The sequence below is a fragment of the Bombina bombina genome, chromosome 2 (genome assembly GCF_027579735.1).
Source record: "Bombina bombina isolate aBomBom1 chromosome 2, aBomBom1.pri, whole genome shotgun sequence".
NCBI lineage: Eukaryota > Metazoa > Chordata > Amphibia > Anura > Bombinatoridae > Bombina > Bombina bombina.
Window position 1 is genome coordinate 471,025,242 of NC_069500.1, and position 26,018 is coordinate 471,051,259.

Sequence of the window (26,018 nt, forward strand, 5' to 3'; positions counted from 1 at the left end):
AAAACTGCTCGTTAGCACCGCACAGCTCCCAACGCAAAACTCGTAATCTAGCCGATAGGAAATTCTGCTGGTGCAGTCTGTCTTACATTTGTTATTTAATTTGCATATAAAAAAAAACTAAAATATCCTTTTAAAGCCCTACATTATGCAGCATACTAAACAAAAGAAACATTACACAGTTGAAATGCATAAGAAATAGCATTTTCAGGTGAAAATTTAGCAGGGTTTTGCATTTTCAGATAATTCCAGGGCTGCACCCCTTGGAAAGCAGACTTCATATTACTTAAATGACTATAATATGGTTATATTTATATGAATATACTTTTTACCTGTGGTTACTTTGCATCTAAGCCTCTGCAGACTGCCCCCTTATCTCAGGGCTATTAACAGACTTGCATTTTAGCCAATAAGTGCTGTGTCCTGCACAATTGCATGCGGGTGAGCACAATGTTATATATATGGCACATATGAATTAGCTCTGTGAGAAGCTAATAAGAATACAAAGAGACTGTCTGTAGATTAGAAACAGGCAGACATTTAGAGGTTTAAATGTTATAACGTATATTAATATAACAATGTTGGTTTTGCAAAGCTGGGGAATGGATAGTAAAGGGACTATCCATTTTAAACAATAACTATTTTGATGTAGACTGTCCCTTAAAATGTTTATGTGCATATTGTGATACAGGCCCAGGGGACAGCAAGTTGTCCTTGTGTTAATTTGGATGTAGAGAAGCTTGGAGAGAAAGCGATTCCTGCAGTTCCGGTATTAAGCTTGTGTTTGAGGTCAATCTGGTCTGTGCACAATCTGCTTCTGATAAAATATGTATGGAGCATTAGGCAGAAGTTCTGTGTGAATATGAGAAGACCAGTATGTGTCGGCAGATGATCCTGTCTGATTCTGCGTATTGGTAAAGCTATTAAAGATATTGTCCGCTTTATACGCACATCCCAGACCAAAGTCAAGAGCGCTTCAGGGTTTCACCTATTGAAAAAAACCTGTTGAATTCATGTTTTAGCGCTGCGGAATCTGTTGGCGCTCTACAAATAACCGATAATAATAATGATATCGGTGTCCTTTGCTGAGGCCAAATAAGGGACAGTAAATACCTTGAGAGTTAGATAAAAAAAATGTTTTGTTTTGCAACTCTGAAAATTGATGATCTGATTCTAAGAACTTGAAATGAATCCTGCTGACTTAGATACATTCGCAATAATTAAATATGATGGGGGAAATGGAAAAAACGCAATTTCAGAGGTGTTTACAGCAAATAGGTTTTTATTGCAGTTTTATTTTTCTTAATTAAACAATTATGGAGTACATTTCAAGTTATATGTCCCTTTTAAAAAACAGAATTCAGATAGAAAATGCTAATTTTAACTCTGTAGGCTCGTGAGACTTTTTTTATGAAGAATAATTCCCTTAATTTTCTCTGTACAATAGTGATTGTGATTTTTTTAGGAATAATTCACATGATGTGATATTGCTACCTATTGGACATATATGGCATTACACCTGGTTTTCCACCATACAGTCGTGAGTGTTGATGTTAGCTCTGGTTACTGGAGATGAAATATAGCCAGTAAGGTTGTTGTTCTATATAGATGTGTAGTGTAAGATTTTATATCTAAATATGTCAAAATTATAAATAATTTGCCACAATAAAGGGTGGATCTATTAGCAGAGAAACAATAGTGAGAATACATCAATATTTATAACAAAATAAGCTGGTTTAATTCTAGTTGCCATGTACACACTTTTAGAAACAGAATGTTATAAATCTAGGTAAATATGACCAATAGAAATGCAGATAAATTACACTTATGTGGAAAAGTAGCTTCTAAAATGCTGGAAGGTTTACAATAAAGAACTAGAGAGAGAGGGAGAGGCTGGTTATTTTGCTGAGCTGAGATAATCTGGGGAGGGAACTTGATTTCCTGTCTCAAATTAGTGGAGGAAATGATTTACCTGAAGTTATTGTTTAATCACAGACCTAATTAACAAACGGTGCATTATGTGTAATGAGATGCAATGTTATGTACCATTTGAAACCACTTTGAATGCTGGGCTAGACCAGTCAATCATTGGCATATAGCATGCAAGCCCCCAGGCTGGATTCTGTGAGATCTTCCCCTGTGAGTTTCTGTGATGAGGTGCACAATTATAATGGGTCTTGCAGAGAGCAAACTAAATAGCAGTTCAGTTGGCTCAGTATCAGGTAACATGTGCACTGGTGTTAAAGGGCAGGGACAGTAGCCACAATTCTGCTTTTGTGTAAATCACAGGAACAGTCTCACCTGAAAATGACTGAGTTGTTGCCACTAATTCTCAGATTTACTCTATAAATTAGGTGATTTAATTACCTTATATGCTTATAGTCACGGCCCATATAGAGAGTTCATTGGCAGGAGCAATGTTTATATCAGGGAAATAGAACATTACCTCTTAGGGCTATAGGAGTGACAGTTTCACCTCCAGCTGTGAAACATACTGCACTAGGAAGGTAGTAATTAGAGATTCAGTAGATGATGATATTGCTATCAGTTCACTGGGAACGTTTTTTATTGTGATCTTTGGAATATTTGAATATTGAACTTGATGTTATTGTGTCTTCTTAAAATCTTATATACTATAGTACTCTCTATCTATCTCTCCATCTGTCTATCTTTATTTTAATAAGTTAATGTCAAGAAAGCAGATTTATGTAATGAGTCAGCAGCAACACCACACTTTGCTGAGATAATCAGGGCAAGCATTAAAGGGACAGTCTACTCCAAGATTTTTATTGTTTGAAAAGATAGATAATCCCTTTATTACCCATTCCCCAGTTTTGACAGCCAACATGGTTATTTTGACCTCTCTGTGATTACCTTGTACCTAAGCCTCTTTTGACAGCCCCCTGATCACATGTAATTTATTTATTATCTATTGACTTGAATTTTAGCAAATTACTCATAAATAACTCCATGGGCGTGAGCACAATGTTATCTATATGGTACAGATGAAAAATCTCCTGTTGTGAGAAGCAAATAAAAAGCATGTGATAAGAGGCTGTCTGTAGTGGCTCAGAAACAGGCAGAAATTTAGAGGTTTAAATGTCATAAAGATGATTAATATAACAATATTGGTTGTGCAAAGCTGGGGAATGGGTAGTAAAGGCGTTATCTATATTTTGAAACAATAACAATTTTGGTGTTGACTGTCCCCTTAAAGAGGCAGTAAACCTAGAAAATAAGGTTATATAATTCTGCACATAGTGTAGAATTATATAACATTAGCTTAGCGCCAGCTTTGTAAAGCAAAGGGTTAGATAGATATTTTACAACAAAACCACTATGTGCAGAATTATATAACGTCATTTGCTAGGTTTACTGCCCCTTTAAGTTAAGGCATATAAATATCCTTAGAAAAGGAAATTTTAAAATTATCAAAATGTATTTGCATTTTTGTTCCCAAATAAAACAACCATATAGTTTTATACTTGTGGAGATGTGTCACTGGAGTCAATTTAGCAAAACATATATTTACGTTTAAAGGAACAGTCAACTTTAAATTCTTTTCCTCTTAATTTGTTTCCAGTGACTTGTTATACCAACTGCAGAGTATAAAATATATGAAAAATTGTTCCTTGTATAGATGAAATAGCTGTTTTTAGTTCTATTGTTCTATTGAGTTTTTCATGGCAGAGCACACCTCCTTATCTTATCATTTTATAAACACAATTGTTTCTTTATCTTATTTCTGGATGTGTGCACAAAACTCAGAGAACAATTCCAAATTAACATTTTAGTACCTATCTCACCCCCCCCCCCACACACACACACACTGGCTCTTGTTTACATAAGTTTTCTGTACCCCTTACTGCAGTATTAACATTTTCAAATGGCAAAATAAGCTATTTCAAATGTTAAGAAATGTAAACAATTTAATACACACTAGCAGATAAAATAGATAACTGAGAACACATTAAACAGTAGAAACTTTATGGTACACTGTATCATTAATGTTTTTGATTAAACAATATAGCAATACATTTTGGGCTAGATTACGAGTGGAGTTATAGTTTGCGCTCCTGCTTGCATGTTAACCGCGCTAGCCTTTGGCTTTTTGCACTCATTGGTTTCTAGCACGTATTACAAGTTGCAACTAAAAAGTTTTCGCTTGCGCAAAAAGCTGAACTTCGAATATCGCATTCCCCCATAACCCTTACTCATGCCCAAACCTTATCGCATTTTCTCAAGTGCGATAAGCCGACATTAAAATCTGAATAGTTTACCTTCCAATGTTCTTTACATAGAAGAAAATATGTTCTATGTATTCATAAATACATATTTCTATTTATATCTGATGTTTGTTTGGTAAAATATATATCTATACCTAAATGAATATCTATTTAAAAATAAATAGAACATATTCCCCTTTGTGAAGAACATTGGAATGTGAAATATTTACAGTAAATACACTGTTAAACACTTTATTAAATATGAATATTGCATAAATATGCTTTTACATGTTTTCATCTACTTGACTGCAAAGGGCTCCAATGCACTTATACATATGTATTTGTGTTTATATGTGTATATATGTCTGTAAATACATATATAAACATATAAATACATATGTACACACATATAAACATATGTATGTATATATATATATATATGTGTATATATATATATATATATATATATATATATGTATGTGTATATATATATATATATATATGTGTGTATATAAATATATATATATACAACACACAGAGAAAACCCAGCAATCACTTACAAGCTCTCAGCTAAGATTTAAAATAAAAAATGGAAAGGTTAGTTACCGCATCTGGCCAAATGGGACAAGCCCAGGTACCTCGTCAGGGTCCTTTCCAATACCTGGGTCCCTAAAACAGCCCCACAATGCAAGCTTTCAAATCCAAACAAACTGGGAACAAGGGAAGGGTGCACAGGAATATGTAATCACCCTAGACATATACAAAACACAGAAGGGAACTGCACTCTCATACTGAACCGGGTACACATCCCATGGCCCTGCAACATGCTCAGCGGTGGGTGCCACTGGCACTCACAGGAAGCTGGGCTGTTCCCAGAGTCACAGGCAGTTAACCCCAAGTCAGGTCTGGGTGCAAGAACCATAGGCAAAATTACAAAACAAATTAATACAACACACAGAGAAAACCCAGCACTCACTCACAAGCTCTCAGCTAAGATTTAAAAGCAAAAATGGAAAGGTTAGTTACTGCATCTGGCCAAATGGGACAAGCCCAGGTACCTTGTCAAGGTCCTTTCCAATACCTGGGTCCCTAAAACAGCCACACAATGCAAGCTTTCAAATCAAAACAAACTGGGAACAAGGGAAGGGTGCACAGGAATATGTAATCACCCTAGACATATACAAAACACAGAAGGGAACTGCACTCTCATACTGAACCGGGTACACATCCCATGACCCTGCAACATGCTCAGCCCTGGGTGCCACTGGCACTCACAGGAAGCTGTGCTGTTCCCAGAGTCACAGGCAGTTAACCCCAAGTCAGGTCTGGGTGCAAGAACCATAGGGAAAATTACAAAACAAATTAATACAACACACAGAGAAAACCCAGCACTCACTTACAAGCTCTCAGCTAAGATTTAAAAGCAAAAATGGAAAGGTTAGTTACCGCATCTGGCCAAATGGGACAAGCCCAGGTACCTCGTCAAGGTCCTTTCCAATACCTGGTTCCCTAAAACAGCCACACAATGCAAGCTTTCAAATCCAAACAAACTGGGTCATGGGATGTGTACCCAGTTCAGTATGAGAGTGCAGTTCCCTTCTGTGTTTTGTATATGTCTAGGGTGATTACATATTCCTGTGCACCCTTCCCTTGTTCCCAGTTTGTATGGATTTGAAAGCTTTATTTCTCTTTGAAACTAGTAGGTCATATTCTTGACCATTAATATCAACATTAGTAGATGGATGAAAAATCTGAAGTACCAAATTTATCGTCTTTAATATTTAAATATATGTGTGCCACGTGTATAAAATGTCATAACATAACACAAGAAAATCAGCTCCAGGTTTGTAAAAGTGCTATACAAGTAAAATTTGTTGTTTTGAATGCAACAATTGATAAATCTGAAAACAAGATGGCTGCACATACATATATTGTGAATAGTGATTACAAGTCAAACTTGGCATACAATTGAGTTCCTAATTTCAAAAGGCATATTTTAGGTTTCTAAATAATGTTTTGGTAGAATTTGCTGATTTATTGCTCAGTTCCATGTTTGATTAATGTGGGCTATTGAATTTTTAGTTGATCTGGTAGTACAAGCTGGTTATTGCAACCAGTTCTAAACATGCCACTGTACACATAAGTATTGTGTTTGTCATATTTGCTGTTAAACAGATTGCATCCATAATCATAACTGATCTCATAACTAATGTTGAGTAATTTTTTTTTTTTTTTTTATAAGATCTTTCAACATATAATCCGACTTGAAATAAAGGATGAAGATGCCCGTCACCTATCTCGAAAGTTCCGAGATTGGGCATATGGTCCTGTCTACTCATCTCTGTATGACTTGTCTTCATTAGATACATGTGGTGAGGAGGTATCTGTGCTGGAGATCTTGGTTTACAACAGTAAAGTTGAGGTGAGATTACTTAGTTTCAGGAGTTCATTCAATTAAAAAAAATTAACTGGGCAATAAAAACTAAAAGATTTTTTTAAAAAAATTGCTCAAAATAGTGAATGACACATACTGCAGTAGCATCGTTACTACTTATTGTGCTATTGTTTTTTCCTGCTGTACCTGCAGTTCTCCTCAAAGCTGTTTTCTCTTTTTAACACCTTACAGGTGCCGGTTGGTCAAGCTCTGCATCTTCATACTAGTCACTTATCTTAGGAGTTTAGGTAGTCTTGCAATCTGTGATTAAAGTGTGTACTTCAGGGTTAGCATCTGTTGTACAGAGAGAGGTAGCTTTACATTTTTGTAGTGGCTGCATTGCTGTATATTATTAATGTGGCCTTTTTATATATGCTATGTAACCTTTAAATTGTTTATAAAAACTACAAAAATATAAACCGCTCTTTGTATAATAAATGGAAACCCAAATCAAATTAAATTGCTGTGAAAAAGCAGCAACATCTCTGATTGGTGAACATCGATTGGTGGTGCATAGTATGAAAATGTGGAGCTTCACCAACCATCACCTGCAAAGGGTTAAAATAAGAGAATGTCTGTGAAGAGAGCTGGAGTCACAGGAGGAAAAATAATTAAGTGGTAGCCGTTCTGTTGAAGTTGTGTCCAGAAATGTAATGTCCTTTTTAAAATTCAGAAAAGTGATAAAACAACTGGACCTTTGGACACAAGGTTTCATATGCCGTATGTGTATTTCCATGAGCTTTTGGTTTTCACATTTATGAGCTTTCCTATCTATTACAGGTGCATTAGAAAGCCTGGTAATTGTGTGATTTTTGAGTAGCTATGCACTGTCAAAACTCAATAACAGAATTTTAATCCATCTAGCAAAAAAGACTTAAATCACACTCATAATATTAATTGTCTACACAACTCAAATAACATCATTCTATGATTGCAAATAAGAGTTTTAAAACGCATATTATAAAATTAACCAAAATGAATTTGCACACCTTAATTATTGATATTAAATGAAAACCCTGCATTCAGACACCTAATTATTTTTCTCATTTCAATTTAATGTTTGGTTAGCACAGCTAAAAACACTGGATTTGTATTTAAACTAGGAAAAAATACCATCTTCAATTTTAATCTTCTCACCTAAATTTAAGGTGTTTTTGACTGAAGAAAATTGGTGTCTCTTTTTTATACATTTTAAATTGTTATATAGAAGTATAAAATATGAAAAGCATCATAAAATAAGTTAACACACATCACAAACAGGTTATGTAAAAGTTGACACAAGTATAATTATCCACATGTGGTTTGCTGTAGTGTAATGAGTTTTACTAAATCATCTCAGATACTGTGTGGCAAAGCCTCATGAAATAGATCAAGTCATAGATGAAGGAATTTACAGTTTGTTATAAAATGAACTTCTCTTTGTTCTTAGTAAAGTAAGGAACAATACAATACATTAATGAAAGGCAACTGTTGCATCAAGCAAGAAGTATAATTGCACACCTTTCAGAAGGTTCCATACCTTGAGCAGAAACAACAAGTTTAACTGGGCAATAAAAACTAAAAGATTTTTTTAAAAAAATTGCTCAAAATAGTGAATGACACATACTGCAGTAGCATCGTTACTACTTATTGTGCTATTGTTTTTTCCTGCTGTACCTGCAGTTCTCCTCAAAGCTGTTTTCTCTTTTTAACACCTTACAGGTGCCGGTTGGTCAAGCTCTGCATCTTCATACTAGTCACTTATCTTAGGAGTTTAGGTAGTCTTGCAATCTGTGATTAAAGTGTGTACTTCAGGGTTAGCATCTGTTGTACAGAGAGAGGTAGCTTTACATTTTTGTAGTGGCTGCATTGCTGTATATTATTAATGTGGCCTTTTTATATATGCTATGTAACCTTTAAATTGTTTATAAAAACTACAAAAATATAAACCGCTCTTTGTATAATAAATGGAAACCCAAATCAAATTAAATTGCTGTGAAAAAGCAGCAACATCTCTGATTGGTGAACATCGATTGGTGGTGCATAGTATGAAAATGTGGAGCTTCACCAACCATCACCTGCAAAGGGTTAAAATAAGAGAATGTCTGTGAAGAGAGCTGGAGTCACAGGAGGAAAAATAATTAAGTGGTAGCCGTTCTGTTGAAGTTGTGTCCAGAAATGTAATGTCCTTTTTAAAATTCAGAAAAGTGATAAAACAACTGGACCTTTGGACACAAGGTTTCATATGCCGTATGTGTATTTCCATGAGCTTTTGGTTTTCACATTTATGAGCTTTCCTATCTATTACAGGTGCATTAGAAAGCCTGGTAATTGTGTGATTTTTGAGTAGCTATGCACTGTCAAAACTCAATAACAGAATTTTAATCCATCTAGCAAAAAAGACTTAAATCACACTCATAATATTAATTGTCTACACAACTCAAATAACATCATTCTATGATTGCAAATAAGAGTTTTAAAACGCATATTATAAAATTAACCAAAATGAATTTGCACACCTTAATTATTGATATTAAATGAAAACCCTGCATTCAGACACCTAATTATTTTTCTCATTTCAATTTAATGTTTGGTTAGCACAGCTAAAAACACTGGATTTGTATTTAAACTAGGAAAAAATACCATCTTCAATTTTAATCTTCTCACCTAAATTTAAGGTGTTTTTGACTGAAGAAAATTGGTGTCTCTTTTTTATACATTTTAAATTGTTATATAGAAGTATAAAATATGAAAAGCATCATAAAATAAGTTAACACACATCACAAACAGGTTATGTAAAAGTTGACACAAGTATAATTATCCACATGTGGTTTGCTGTAGTGTAATGAGTTTTACTAAATCATCTCAGATACTGTGTGGCAAAGCCTCATGAAATAGATCAAGTCATAGATGAAGGAATTTACAGTTTGTTATAAAATGAACTTCTCTTTGTTCTTAGTAAAGTAAGGAACAATACAATACATTAATGAAAGGCAACTGTTGCATCAAGCAAGAAGTATAATTGCACACCTTTCAGAAGGTTCCATACCTTGAGCAGAAACAACAAGTTGTTTACATCAGTAGTAGACAATCAAGCAATGATAAACCGACACGTCTCCAACAGTAGTGTGTCTAAGTTAGGCTTCTGTATTTCTTTATGAAACATTCTTGCTGAAATACGTCACATCAACTTTTTTTTGTGATGCAAATGTCAGTGATTGGCTTAAGACTCTTTTCGCAGTTGGTCAATGTAATTACTGAGTTTTTTTTTTTTTTTTTAAGGTTTAATAACTAATTTTGCTTGTACATATGTTTTTTTTTTTCTTTCTTTACAGAACCGGCATGAGATGTTAGCAGTGGAACCAATCAATGAGCTGTTGAGAGACAAATGGCGGAAATTTGGTGCAGTCTCCTTTTACATCAGTGTTGTCTCCTACCTTATTGCCATGATCATTTTTACATTAATTGCATACTACAGACCCATGGAAGGGAAAGTAAGTCACAATGTTAATAAAGAGTACATAGAAGGCAGTGTAATTATCAGTGGGAGGGTGCAGTCACCATGAATGAAGTATGATGAGCAGGAAGTATTGCTAGAGACATTATGTTGGATAAAGTAAACTCTCACTTATAAAGATGTTGCCAGTAGAAGATGGGAACGTATTCTGGTAAAATGTGTTAATGTAAAACATAGGCTACTTATTATCATTGGTTTTATTCTCGGTTTGTTAGATTTGGTGACATCCTGTTACTTTTTTTTCCCTATTTATTGACCTGGTTTTAGTACCTTTGTCCTGAACAGTAGTTACTTGTTAATTTACTTTCATGTTTCTACAAATCCTGTGTAAGTTAACTATTGTTATCTGTTTTCTAGCCACCTTATCCTTACACAACAACTGTGGATTACTTGCGACTGGCAGGAGAGGGCATTACCTTGTTAACTGGAATTGTTTTCTTCTTCACCAATGTAAGTCGGAGCATTGTCTTTGACGTTTGTTATGTAAACACTTAGGGGCCTGAATATCAGAATCTCTCTAATGTGGGTGTGTCTCCTTCACATCCTGAACTCTTCACAGCTAGATAAACAGCTTTCAAACTCAAATTTGCCTTTTTAATTTTTTGAGGGACGTTACAGTACTGACGAGGCATCTTAGATCATCTCGCCAGGGTCGGAGAGCTTTATTTTATCAGGCCCTTAGACAGAAGTGGTGTAACCCTACCTGCTGTGAGGAAATAAAAAACCTGAGCAAACAGGCTCAGTGGTATCAGTAATCTAGGCAACTGGTGGAAATATTGCTTCAAATTAAAGGGACACTAAAGTCAAATTTAAACTTTCATGATTCAGATTGAGCATACCGTTTTAAGAGACTTTCCAATTTACTTATATTATCAAATAGTGCACAGTCTTTTTAATGGGGCACTTTCTGAGGCACTAGCTCTTACTGAGTATGTGCAAGAGTTCACAGTGTATATCTTTATAAGTCACTGATTGGCTGATGGCTGTCACATCATACAGAGCCAGCAAATTCAAGTCAGTTTTGATATTTGTCAGAAAAACATCTGCTCATTTAAAAAGTATTATTGCTTTGTCTTTTTATTATGCAATTGCACTGTATTTAATAAATCCCATGAAAAAAAACGATGTTCCTTGTTTTCTTCATGAATGGAAAGAGTCCACAGCTGCATTCATTTCTTTTGAGAATTCAGAACCTGGCCACCAGGAGGAGCCAAAGACACCCCAGCCAAAGGCTTAAATACCACCCCCACTTAGTAATGAATGCAGCTGTGGACTCTTTCCATCTGAAGAAAAGAAAATGATCAGGTAAGCATAATTTAAGTTTTTCACAGATTCTCTTGAATTTCATCAGACAGTAATAATTATGTATGGTTCTCAAAATACTCGAGCCCCTAAGTTCAGTTCCAGATCATGCAGTATCTGCAAGTAGAGTTGCAGTATTTAATTTATGCATAATAAGCAAAAAATACATTCATATTGGTCCCTCTCACTTAAAGGGATATAAAACCCAAACTTATTCTTTCATGTTTCAGATAGAACATGTGATTTAAAACATCTTTCTAATATCAAATTTTCTTCGTTCACTTGGTATCCTTTGTTGAAAAGTAAGGATGTATGTTTAGGAGCCGGCCCATTTCGGGAGCACTATATGGCAACAGTTTTGCATCAATGCCATCCATTTGCAAGAGCACTGCATGACAGCACTATTTCCTGCCATGTAGTGCTCTAGATGCCTACCTAGGTATCTTCAACACAGAATATAGGGTATTATGGGAACGAAGCAAATTTGGTATTAGAAGTAAATTGACAACATTTTAAAAATGGTGTGCTCTGTCTGAATCACAAAATACATTCTTTAGGTTTCATATCCCTTTAAATATCTATGTGAACTATTTTTTTATTTGTAGTTTTTATTTTTATTTTTTTAAAGATTGATTTACCAATTCTCAATTAACCATTACGCATACTTAATTTCTTGATTTGGATGTTGCATATCAAATATAATCTGTTTGTCAGTTTCCTAGTAACATATCGTACATTTTCCCCACTGAAAGCGAGAGTCAAAGCAAATTTCTTATATACAAATCCAACTTATTTTTTAAAACCCACCCAGCATTTTCTCAGATATGTTTAAAGAGTGAACAATTCACAGTTATATCAACTTTAAATTAGTCTGCTAATTCTTTAAACTAAAAATGCTGTGATCTGAATAGGTATTTACTATATTTGACCCCTTTGTGTATTGTCAGCTCCCTATAAACAAGTAGGCTTTGTAACTACGCATTCCTTCATTGCACATGAGAGGGATGGTGAGCTATAAAATATTATTTATAGGTCATATAAAGACACAGAACTAGACAAGGTTCTCCAGAAATTCTAAAGAGTATCACGTTTATAAAATGTAATACAGATTAAAGGGGCACTCAAGTCAAAATGAAACTTTCATTTTGAACAAAATGCATGCAGTCTTTATTTATTTACATTTTTAAGTCACCCGCTCCTACTGAGCATGTGCAAGAATATACGTATTTGGATTTATGGTTGGCTGATGGCTGTTACCTAATATAGGAGGAGTGGAAATAGACATAACTGATATAAATTTGTCAGAAAAAAAATCTACTACTTATTTGAAGTTCAGACTACGTGATATTGCATTGTCATTTTATCATGTATTTGTGGATTATGCAAATATACTGTATTTACTGGTCTTTTAAATAAAATCTAAATAATTGTATTTGAAAAATAATACTCAAGACAGATGATCTGCTGTGTTATCTGAAAAGAAAGTGGGGCTCACATGTGGTGCCTATGTTAGAACTGCAATGATATAGGAAGTAGACTGATTTTCAGAACAATTCATGGGAATGGTCCCTAAAGGGACAGTCTACTCCAGAATTGTTATTGTTTAAAAAGATAAGTAATCTCTTTATTACCCATTTCTTAGTTTTGCATAACCAACATGGTTATATTAATATACTTATTACCTCTGTGATTAAATTGCATCTAAGCCTCTGCAGACTGCCCCCTTATTTCAGTTCTTTTGACAGACTTGCATTTTAGCCAATCAGTGCTGACTCATAAATAACTCCACGAGAGTGAGCACAATGTCATCTATATGGCACACATGAACTTGCGCTGTCTTGCTGTGGAAAATGTGTCAAAATGTACTGAGATAAGAGACAGCCTTCAAGGTATTAGAAATTAGGATATGAGCCTACTTAGGTTTAACTTTTAACAAAGAATACCAAGGGAACAAAGCAAATTTGATAGTAAAAGTAATTTGGAAAATTGTTTAACCCCTTAATGACCGAGGACGTGCAGGGTACGTCCTAAAAAAAAAAGGCAGTTAACGCCTGAGGACGTACCCTGCACGTCCTAGGTGTGGAAAGCAGCTGGAAGCGATCCTGCTCGCTTCCAGCTGCTTTCCTGTTATTGCAGTGATGCCTCGATATGGAGGCATCCTGCAATAACCTTACATGGCCATCCGATGCAGAGAGAGCCACTCTGTGGCCCTCTCTGCACCGGACATCGATGGCCGGTATCGCTGGTGGGTGGGAGCCGACTTGGGAGGCGGGTGGGCGGCAATCGGTGTGCCGTGTGACGTCAAGGGGGCGGGACCGTCGGGGGGGGCGCGCACGGATGCGCGCACGTGCAAGGAGGGTGGCGGGCGGGCGCGTGCACGGGGCTGGAGCGTGTGGGAACCGCTACACTACGGAAAATGATTACAAGTAATAAGTTAAAAGTGGCCTAATCTTGTTTGTGCAAAAGCACAAAAAGAGATTGTGGAGGGGTGGGGGTTTGGTTTTGTGTGGGGGGAAGCTACACTACAGAAATTTAAAAAAAATGTAAAACAAAAACATTTTTTCTTCTAAACTGGGTACTGGCAGACAGCTGCCAGTACCCAAGATGGCGCCCATTAAGTTAGAGTGGGTGGGTTATAGAGCTGTTTGGGGGGGATCAGTGAGGTTGGGGGCTAAGGGGGGATCGTACACAGCAGCATATGTAAATATGCTTTTTAAAAAAAACACCAAAAAAACAAATATAGCTTTTATTTTAGTACTGGCAGACTTTCTGCCAGTACTTAAGATGGCGGGGACAATTGTGAGGTGGGGGAGGGAAGAGAGCTGTTTGGGAGGGTTCAGGGGGTCTGATGTTTCAGGTGGGAGGCTGAGCTCTACACTAAATCTTATATTAACCCTGCAAGCTCCCTACAAGCTACCTAATTAACCCCTTCACTGCTAGCCATAATGCACGTGTGATGCGCAGCGGCATTTAGCAGCCTTCAAAATACCAAAAAGCAACGCCAAAGCCATATATGTCTGCTATTTCTGAACAAAGGGGATCCCAGAGAAGCATTTACAACCATTTGTGCCATAACTGCACAAGCTGTTTGTAAATGATTTCAGTGAGAAACCTAAAATTGTGAAAAATTTAACGTTTTTTTAATTTGATCGCATTTGGCGGTGAAATGGTGGCATGAAATATACCAAAATGGGCCTAGATCAATACTTGGGGTTGTCTACTACACTACACTAAAGCTAAAATTACCCCAAAAAGCTCCCTACATGCTCCCTAATTCACCCCTTCACTGCTGGGCATAATACACGTGTGGTGCGCAGTGGCATTTAGTGGCATTCTAATTACCAAAAAGCAACACCAAAGCCATATAAGTCTGCTATTTCTGAACAAAGGGGATCCCAGAGAAGAATTTACAACCATTTGTGCCATAATTGCACAAGCTGTTTGTAAATAATTTCAGTGAGAAACCTAAAGTTTGTGAAAAAGTGAACAATTTTTTTTTATTTGATCGCATTTGGCGGTGAAATGGTGGTATGAAATTTACCAAAATAGGCCTAGATCAATACTTTGGGTTGTCTACTAAAAAAAAATATATACATGTCAATGGATATTCAGAGATTCCTGAAAGATATTAGTGTTCTAATGTAACTAGCTCTAATTTTGAAAAAAAAAAATGGTTTGGAAATAGCAAAGTGCTACTTGTATTTAAGGCCCTATAACTTGCAAAAAAAGCAAAGAACATGTAAACATTGGGTATTTCTAATCTCAGGACAAAATTTAGAAACTATTTAGCATAGGTGTTTTTTGGTGGTTGTAGATATGTAACAGATTTTGGGGGTCAAAGTTAGAAAAATTGTTTTTTTTTTTCAATTTTTCCTCATATTTTATAATTTTTTTATAGTAAATTATAAGATATGATGAAAATAATGGTATCTTTAGAAAGTCCATTTAATGGCGAGAAAAACGGTATATAATATGTGTGGGTACAGTAAATGAGTAAGAGGAAAATTACAGCTAAACACAAACACCGCAAAAATGTAAAAATAGCCTTGGTCCCAAACGGACAGAAAATGGAAAAGTGCTGTGGTCATTAAGGGGTTAATATTGCATGCCCTATCTGAATCAGGAAAGTTTAATTTTGATTAGACTGTCCCTTTGTCTCACTCTTTCTAGAGAGGCCAAAAAGCAAAATCTGTAATCTAGGTTTTCAAAATGCTGCATGCTGACTAAATCAACTTTTTGGTTTGCAGCATTAGCAGGTTACACAATCTGTTTTTTGTTCTCCCTAGGAAGTGTAGGGAAAGCACAATCTCACACAAAAGCATGCAGCGTTTAATGTCCTTTTAATTTATATTAAATGTATACTATTGAACAGGCACTTATATGTCCTTGCTCAGTGCTTGAATTAGCCTTATTTATATCGAGACTTTTTAATTAAGAACTGTTGATCTTTTCTGTCTTTGTTCCACTTAGTGAAAATACTCTGAGATAAAACTTGTGATATATACAATGAAACTATGTGTGTTTGATGCTATACTCTATGGTAACAGATTTGTATTCTTTTTTGTTCATATTGTAGATGAAAGACCTGTTTATGAAGAAATGTCCTGGTGTGAATTCTTTATTTATTGATGGCTCATTTCAGCTGCTTTAGTGAGTAAATGTGTGTTAGGGGTATACCATAACAGCTCCCAAACTCTGGTTTACACCTTGCATTTAAGTGTAATGGGTTTATCCTGAAAGTACAGGAGTGCTTTGTTGTATCCATGACAACTACCTAAGCAATTAATAATAGATTGGAGTATTTTTAAATATTATGCTGATGAATAAGTCTACAAAACCAGGTGAAATACTGCAAAATATAATAATTGCTGATTTATTTTTTATATAAAGATTGATATTTATTTTATACTGGGCAAGTATGAGGATTAATATTTATTTTTTTCGTGTGATAGTCCATAGGAATCCATAACATGTGGGATATAATTCCTGCCACTAGAAGGAGGCCAAGAAACCTCACAAGATCTTTAATACCTCCACCTTCCATTTCTCCTCATTTTTGTTCTTGGCCTCCCAGGAGTGAGGTTGAAGAGAGAGGTGTTCCAGCTTCTTGCTTATGGATTATTTATGGGAGCTCAGACCAATGTGAGACCCATTATCCCTGTGACAGATCATTCAGAAAGAAAGAAGAGATTCCAGCACTTTGAATAGTACAGGGACACAGGAATACCATGTTCTGTACGCAATATCTCCCTATGGGATTTCAGCCATAACTACCCACGTGGGGACAAGTTCTCCTTAGTCTCTCCCTGTTGGATTCCAGGTATTTCCTCTCAGATTCTCTGCTGTACCTGTACAAACACTGGATGGGCTCTCTACTGGATACAGATGTGATCAGCTTGCTGGTAAGCCCAGGAGGGGTGCTTCCAGTTGGTAAGTAAATTCTAGTACTTTCAGGGACCACAGTCTATAAGCAGGTACTTTTTGCTTAAAGTATAGCGTAGCTAGGGGATTTAGCCTGCCTACCTGCAGACACGCTTTTAGGGTAACATCACCCTAAATGCCCTGCTCACATCCTAGGGGTCTGCTCAGGAGAACTACCAAATGCAGAATATGGGTATAGGTAATTGTCTTATATCAAACTTTTGATTTGTTTCCATTACATTAATTACTGCCACAGGAATGTCCAGCATATAAAAAAAGCTTGTGGGTACAATAGATGCAGTATGTAGGTAGGGGAGTGAAAAGATCGACATTTACTTTGTGTTTTATTTTTCCTCCTGGGACTCCCACTGGCTGCTTTCATCCTCCCGACCTTACCTAGTCCTAAGATTGATTGCTGCATGTCTTCTGGGTGACAATGCCAAACTTGCATGCTCACCTTAGCTTAGTCTCACACTCTTTCTGTGCTGCCAATCACTCCGAAGTCCAATGTGTCCAGGATCTGGAAGCAATAGTGATGGTAATTGTTACAGTACCTATTCCAGAACAGGGACAAGATTTTTATTCCATTCTCTTTATTGTCCCATAGAACAAAGGAACTTACAGACCCATCTAGGACTTGAAAACCCTAAACAAATTCTTAAGGGTGCCTCCCTTCAAAATGGGAACAATTCGCACAATGTTGCCCTTAATTCAACTGGGTCTATTTGTGTGTGCCATAGACCTCAAGGACGCATACCTCCACAAGGATCATCGCCAATTTCTCAGGTTTGCCTTACTCAATGAACATTATAAGTTTGTTGCTCTTCCTTTTGGCCTAGCCACAGCTCCACGTATCTTTACAAAATTGCTGGGAGCATTATTGACTGTAATCGGGGCTCTGGGCATCTCAATTGCCCCTTATCTGGAGGACATTCTCATTCAGGCTTCTTCTCTGCCACTAGCAAATGCTCAAACTCAAAAACTTCTATCCTTCCTTCAGGTTCATGGTTGGAGGATCAATGTTCCAAAGAGCATCTTGTCTCCAAGTACAAAGGTGTCTTTTCTGGGAGTTATCATAGACTCTGTTTCAATGCATCTTTACCAGACAGAATCTTGCAGAGCTAAACTTTAAGAAGGCTTGTCATCATCTTCTACTTTTTTATTCTAACTGTAGCTCAATGCATGGAGGTAGTGGGCCTTATGGTAGATGCTACAGAGGAAGTTCTGTTTGCCCACTTTAATTTACAGACTCTTTAACTGTCTATGCTAAAGCAGTGGAAAAATAATTATCTGCAATTGGAGCAATAGATTGTTCTGAATTCTTCTGTCAAACTATCTCTTTCATGGTGCATGGAAGGTCCTTCATGGACCATTGTGTCTGAGAGTCTTGAAGGACGCAAGGAGTTTGGTCACCTCTGAAGGCAAGGTTACAAATAAACATTCTTTGAGCTCTTCAGTCCTGGCCCCTTCTCAAGAAGAAGTATATTCACTTCTAGTCAGACAACGTCACAACGTCGGCATACGTCAATCATCAGGGGGAACCCAGAGCTCACTGACGATGAAGGAATTGTCTCACATTCTGTCTTGGGCAGAAAAGAATCGATGCTCTCTGTCAGCAATTCACATTCCAGGAGTGAAGAACTGGGAAGCAGATTATCTCAGCTGTCAGTTGGTTCATCCAGGAGAGTGGTCTCTACATGAGGAGATATTCAATCAACTAGTTGCCAAATGGGATTGGCCAGAGGTAGATCTGATTGCTTCTTACTTGAATCACAAACTGCCAGTTTATTGTGCCAGATCCAGGGATCCAAATGCTCACATGATAGATGCCTTAGTATGCCCATGGAACTTTCTTCTGACCTATCTGTTTCCTCCATTTGTTGTTCTTCCAAGAATTATTGCCCCATCAAACATGAGTTTGCTCCAGTAATTCTGATAGCTCCGGTTTGGCCCTGCAGGACATGGTATGCGGACTTGGCTCAAATGCCCTCTTCTCCTCCATGGCTTCTTCCTCAGCGACAAGATCTCTTGTCTCAAGGACCTCTATTCCACCCAGATCTCAAATCTCTGAGTTTGAAGGCGTGGAGATTGAAGCCTAATTCTAAAACATAGAGGTTTCTCAGACTGTTATTCATACTCTGTTGCAAGCTAGAAAGCCTGTGACCCAAAAGATCTATCACAAGATTTGGATGGTCTACTTCGATTGGTTTTCTTCCAATGCTTTTTCCTTTCATTCCTTTAGGGTCCCTAGAATTCTTTAGTTTCTTCAAGATGGCCTTGGCTAGCTTCTTAAAAAGCCTAATCTCGTTTATCAGTTCTGTTTCACAAAAAAATTGACAAATTCCCTGATGTTCAAATTTTCATCCAGGCGTTAGTAAAAATTAGACCATTTGTGAGGCCCATCTCTCTGCATTGGAATATAAATTTTAGTTCTTTCATCAATCTGTTATCTTGGAAAGTTATTTTTCTTCTAGCCATTTCTTCAGCTAGGAGAGTCTTTCTAAGGTTGTTTCCTCAGAGAATATCAACCAGGAAATTGTTGTTCCTTTGTTGTGTCCTGATTCTTCTAATCCTAAGGAACTGCTTCTTCATAATCTTGATGCTGTAATTCACAAGGCTTACTTGGTGACAGGAAAGTATCCTCCAAAACGTATCACCAAAGCAGTTGCTACTTCCTAGGCTTTCACAAATGATGCGTCATTGGAGCAGATTTGCAAAGTTACAACATGGTCTTATCTTTATACTTTCTCTAAATATTACTGTTTTGATGTTTTTGCCTCCTCGGAAGTGGCTTTTTGCAGGAAAGTCCTTCAGGTCACAGTGTCTGGCAAATAGGAACTGCCTATTTTTTTGTCTCTCTATTTCCTTAAAGGGACATGAAACCAATTTTCCCCCATTATCAGATGCCATTTTAAATAACTTTCCAATTTATTTCTATTTTCTAATTTGTGGTGTTCTTTTTGTATCTTTTGTTGAAAATTATACATAGGTACGTCAAGAAGCTGCTAATTGATGGCTGCACATATATGCCTCTTTTCATTGGCTTTCAACTTGCTCCCAGTATTGCATTACTGTTCGTTCAACAAAAGATACTAAGAGAATGAAGAAAAAAAATTGGGTTTCATGTCCCTTTAACATGGACTCTCAGATTGGGTATTAAATCCCACATGTTATGGAATCCTTTGGACTATCCTCATCATACAAATGAAAACAAAATTTATGCTTATCTGATAAATTCTTTTCTTTCGGGAATATGATAGTCAATAGGTCCCACCCATTTCAAATTCTTTTGGCGACAGTCCTAATTTGCACCACTGTAGACCCTGCTTTTGTCTTTCCAACCTTTCTGTTTCCTTTTCTCTGCTCAGCCATATGTTAAACTGAAGAGAGGTGGGGGGGGGGGGGGGATTAAAGCTCTTGTGTGGGTTCTTGGCCTCCACCAAGTGACTGCAGTTACATCCCACATGTTATGAATTCCTATGGACTATAATCTACCCGAAAATAATAATTTATCAGGTAAGCAAACATTTAGTTTTTTTATACTGGACAAGTTCTCTTGTGCAGAAGAGTGTTTTTTGTTTTTTTGCTATAACCTGCATTTTCTAGTTTAGGTTTAGCTATTATTCTTGACTGAGCACAGATCCGTTAATCAGTTGCTGTCAAACATAACATTCAAATGGACATTGAAAGTATAGTTAAAGGGAGATACGATGTGCTTGTCCCACGTTTCCTATGAGGCCAAAACATTAATGTAACCTATAAGTAAAGCAAATCAAATAGCTGGTTTAGGCAATTTGTAACGTATTCTAAACCTGCAGACTTTGCTTTTTGGCCTCTGTGCTTTGTCCCACACTCTACTATTTGTACACAAAATCAGAAGGTGTTTAATATCTTTCAATTGTCAATATAGAATGTTATTGAAGAACAGCCCTTTCTGAGTAAATAAGATACTGAGAGGTAGAACGGTTTTCACTTTCTGCAATGAGATTTTTTTTGTGTGAAAATGTTTCCGCAGGTCATTTTGAAATTAAATTCAATTTCAAGTTAGGCAGTTACACTAAAGCATCAGCTCAACTGCAATGTGTTGATTAACAGGAGAATAAAGCAATTTTTAACATTTTATAATATATTGGAGCAGTTGAAAATTGCATTTAAATTAGCTGTAGAGTAAAACAAAATGTATTGGTCTTATAATAAATCAAAATACATCAAAGGTAAAAATGTAGTAGTAATACAAAAGGTGCTTTACTCACAAGAATATCTTACATTCAACAGTCACAGCTTTGCAGACCGTGAAAGGCTAGGGAGCGGGTTTAAAAACAAAAAAAATCAATGAAAGCCAGTCATCAGCTGCTTGGCAGCATTGCTCGGTATTTGACTGTTCTCTTCAAACAGTGCTTCCTTCTAGCTGCACTGTGTTAAGGGAAACGTACACAGTGCAGCCAGAGCACAGCATTGTTTGTAGTGCTGGTCTACATCCAGCTGTTCTCTTCAAAGTACTTCAAACTACATGTGCAGACAAACGCAAAACCTGAGGCGCACACACACTGACATATACACTGCCACCAACAGGCTCATACAGAACAAGGGCCACATTTACAGCACTCAGATCTGGATACTGAAATGCAGGAATGACTTTAAAGGCACAGTCTACTTGCAAATGTTTGTTTAAAAATATAGATAATCCCTTTATCACCCATTCCCGAGTTTTGCATAACCAACACTGAAATATGAATATACTTTCTTTCATGTAATTAGCAAGAGTCCATGAGCTAGTGACGTATGGGATATACATTCCTACCAGGAGGGGCAAAGTTTCCCAAACCTCAAAATGCCTATAAATACACCCCTCACCACACCCACAATTCAGTTTTACAAACTTTGCCTCCGATGGAGGTGGTGAAGTAAGTTTGTGCTAGATTCTACGTGGATATGCGCTCCGCAGCAAGTTGGAGCCCGGTTTTCCTCTCAGCGTGCAGTGAATGTCAAAGGGATGTGAGGAGAGTATTGCCTATTTGAATGCAGTGATCTCCTTCTAAGGGGTCTATTTCATAGGTTCTCTGTTATCGGTCGTAGAGATTCATCTCTTACCTCCCTTTTCAGATCGACGATATACTCTTATATATACCATTACCTCTGCTGATTCTCGTTTCAGTACTGGTTTGGCTATCTGCTATATGTAGATGAGTGTCCTGGGGTAAGTAAGTCTTATTTTCTGTGACACTCCAAGCTATGGTTGGGCACTTTGTTTATAAAGTTCTAAATATATGTATTCAAACATTTATTTGCCTTGACTGAGAATGTTCAACTTTCCTTATTTTCAGACAGTCAGTTTCATATTTGGGATAATGCATTTTGATTTGACCATTTTTTCTTACCTTAAAATTTGACTTTTTCCCTGTGGGCTGTTAGGCTCGCGGGGGCTGAAAATGCTTCATTTTATTGCGTCATTTTTGGCGCGGACTTTTTTGGCGCAAAAATTCTATTTCCGTTTCCGGCGTCATACGTGTCGCCGGAAGTTGCGTCATTCTTTGACGTTATTTCGCGCCAAAAATGTCGGCGTTCCGGATGTGGCGTCATTTTTGGCGCCAAAAAGCATTTAGGCGCCAAATAATGTGGGCGTCTTATTTGGCGCGAAAAAATATGGGCGTCGCTTTTGTCTCCACATTATTTAAGTCTCATTTTTTATTGCTTCTGGTTACTAGAAGCTTGTTCTTTGGCATTTTTTCCCATTCCTGAAACTGTCATTTAAGGAATTTGATCAATTTTGCTTTATATGTTGTTTTTTCTCTTACATATTGCAAGATGTCTCACGTTGCATCTGAGCCAGAAGATACTACAGGAAAATCGCTGTCAAGTGCTGAATCTACCAAAGCTAAGTGTATCTGCTGTAAACTTTTGGTAGCTATTTCTCCAGCTGTTGTTTGTATTGATTGTCATGACAAACTTGTTAAAGCAGATAATATTTCCTTTAGTAAAGTACCATTGCCTGTTGCAGTTCCCTCAACATCTAAGGTGCAGAATGTTCCTGATAATATAAGAGATTTTGTTTCTGAATCCATAAAGAAGGCTATGTCTGTTATTTCTCCTTCTAGTAAACGTAAAAAATCTTTTAAAACTTCTCTCCCTACAGATGAATTTTTAAATGAACATCATCATTCTGATTCTGATGACTCCTCTGGTTCAGAGGATTCTGTCTCTGAGGTTGATGCTGATAAATCTTCATATTTATTTAAAATGGAATTTATTCGTTCTTTACTTAAAGAAGTTCTAATTGCTTTAGAAATAGAGGATTCTAGTCCTCTTGATTCTAATTCTAAACGTTTAGATAAGGTATTTAAAGCTCCTGTGGTTATTCCAGAAGTTTTTCCTGTTCCTAATGCTATTTCTGCAGTAATTTCCAAAGAATGGGATAAATTGGGTAATTCATTTACTCCTTCTAAACGTTTTAAGCATTTATATCCTGTGCCGTCTGACAGATTAGAATTTTGGGACAAAATCCCTAAAGTTGATGGGGCTATTTCTACCCTTGCTAAACGTACTACTATTCCTACGTCAGATGGTACTTCGTTTAAGGATCCTCTAGATAGGAAAATTGAGTCCTTTCTAAGAAAAGCTTATCTGTGTTCAGGTAATCTTCTTAGACCTGCTATATCTTTGGCTGATGTTGCTGCAGCTTCAACTTTTTGGTTGGAAACTTTAGCGCAACAAGTAACACATCGTGATTCTCATGACATTATTCTTCTTCTTCAGCATGCTAATAATTTTATCTGTGATGCCATTTTTGATATTATCAGAGTTGATGTCAGGTTTATGTCTCTAGCTATTTTAGCTAGAAGAGCTTTATGGCTTAAAACTTGGAATGCTGATATGGCTTCTAAATCAACTTTACTTTCTATTTCTTTCCAGGGTAACAAATTATTTGGTTCTCAGTTGGATTCCATCATTTCAACTGTTACTGGTGGGAAAGGAACTTTTTTACCACAGGATAAAAAATCTAAAGGTAAAAGCAGAGCCAATAATCGTTTTCGTTCCTTTCGTTTCAACAAAGAACAAAAGCCTGATCCTTCATCCTCAGGAGCAGTTTCAGTTTGGAAACCATCTCCAGTCTGGAATAAATCCAAGCCAGCCAGAAAGGCAAAGCCTGCTTCTAAGTCCACATGAAGGTGCGGCCCTCATTCCAGCTCAGCTGGTAGGGGGCAGGTTACGTTTTTTCAAGGAAATTTGGATCAATTCTGTTCACAATCTTTGGATTCAGAACATTGTTTCAGAAGGGTACAGAATTGGTTTCAAGATAAGACCTCCTGCAAAGAGATTTTTTCTTTCCCGTGTCCCAGTAAATCCAGTAAAAGCTCAAGCATTTCTGAAATGTGTTTCAGATCTAGAGTTGACTGGAGTAATTATGCCAGTTCCAGTTCAGGAACAGGGGATGGGGTTTTATTCAAACCTCTTCATTGTACCAAAGAAGGAGAATTCCTTCAGACCAGTTCTGGATCTAAAAATATTGAATCGTTATGTAAGGATACCAACGTTCAAAATGGTAACTATAAGGACTATCTTGCCTTTTGTTCTGCAAGGGAATTATATGTCCACAATAGATTTACAGGATGCATATCTGCATATTCCGATTCATCCAGTTCATTTTCAGTTCCTGAGATTCTCTTTTCTGGACAAGCATTACCAGTTTGTGGCTCTGCCGTTTGGCCTAGCTACAGCTCCAAGAATTTTTACAAAGGTTCTCGGTGCCCTTCTGTCTGTAATCAGAGAACAGGGTATTGTGGTATTTCCTTATTTGGACGATATCTTGGTACTTGCTCAGTCTTTACATTTAGCAGAATCTCATACGAATCGACTTGTGTTGTTTCTTCAAGATCATGGTTGGAGGATCAATTTACCAAAAAGTTCTTTGATTCCTCAGACAAGGGTAACCTTTCTGGGTTTCCAGATGGATTCAGTGTCCATGACTCTGTCTTTAACAGACAAGAGACGTCTAAAATTGATTGCAGCTTGTCGAAACCTTCAGTCACAATCATTCCCTTCGGTAGCCTTATGCATGGAAATTCTAGGTCTTATGACTGCTGCATCGGACGCGATCCCCTTTGCTCGTTTTCACATGCGACCTCTTCAGCTCTGTATGCTGAAGCAATGGTGCAAGGATTACACGAAGATATCTCAAACAATATCTTTAAAACCGATTGTTCGGCACTCTCTAACATGGTGGACAGATCACCATCGTTTAATTCAGGGGGCTTCTTTTGTGCTTCCGACCTGGACTGTAATTTCAACAGATGCAAGTCTCACGGGTTGGGGAGCTGTGTGGGGATCTCTGACGGCACAGGGAGTTTGGGAATCTCAGGAGGTGAGATTACCTATCAATATCTTGGAACTCCGTGCAATTTTCAGAGCTCTTCAGTTTTGGCCTCTTCTGAAGAGAGAATCGTTCATTTGTTTTCAGACAGACAATGTCACAACTGTGGCATACATCAATCATCAAGGAGGGACTCACAGTCCTCTGGCTATGAAAGAAGTATCTCGAATTTTGGTTTGGGCGGAATCCAGCTCCTGTCTAATCTCTGCGGTTCATATCCCAGGTGTAGACAATTGGGAAGCGGATTATCTAAGTCGCCAAACGTTGCATCCGGGCGAATGGTCTCTTCACCCAGAGGTATTTCTTCAGATTGTTCAAATGTGGGAACTTCCAGAAATAGATCTGATGGCGTCCCATCTAAACAAGAAACTTCCCAGGTATCTGTCCAGATCCCGGGATCCTCAGGCGGAGGCAGTGGATGCATTATCACTTCCTTGGAAGTATCATCCTGCCTATATCTTTCCGCCTCTAGTTCTTCTTCCAAGAGTGATCTCCAAGATTCTGAAGGAATGCTCGTTTGTTCTGCTGGTAGCTCCAGCATGGCCTCACAGGTTTTGGTATGCGGATCTTGTCCGGATGGCCTCTTGCCAACCGTGGACTCTTCCGTTAAGACCAGACCTTCTGTCACAAGGTCCTTTTTTCCATCAGGATCTGAAATCCTTAAATTTAAAGGTATGGAGATTGAACGCTTGATTCTTGGTCAAAGAGGTTTCTCTGACTCCGTGATTAATACTATGTTACAGGCTCGTAAATCTGTATCTCGAGAGATATATT

The 26,018-nt window shown here is 37.2% G+C and overlaps 1 protein-coding gene across 1 annotated transcript in view; it reads left to right on the forward strand.

Annotated features, from left to right (window-relative positions):
* TRPV4 (transient receptor potential cation channel subfamily V member 4) overlaps positions 1 to 26,018 on the forward strand; it is a 305,278-nt gene that overhangs the window by 213,856 nt on the left and 65,404 nt on the right. Inside the window, exons 7-10 of the mRNA XM_053702109.1 lie at positions 6,466 to 6,645; positions 9,972 to 10,130; positions 10,511 to 10,603; positions 16,032 to 16,105. Coding sequence (XP_053558084.1) covers positions 6,466 to 6,645; positions 9,972 to 10,130; positions 10,511 to 10,603; positions 16,032 to 16,105 — 506 coding nt within the window. The remainder of the gene's footprint in view (positions 1 to 6,465; positions 6,646 to 9,971; positions 10,131 to 10,510; positions 10,604 to 16,031; positions 16,106 to 26,018) is intronic.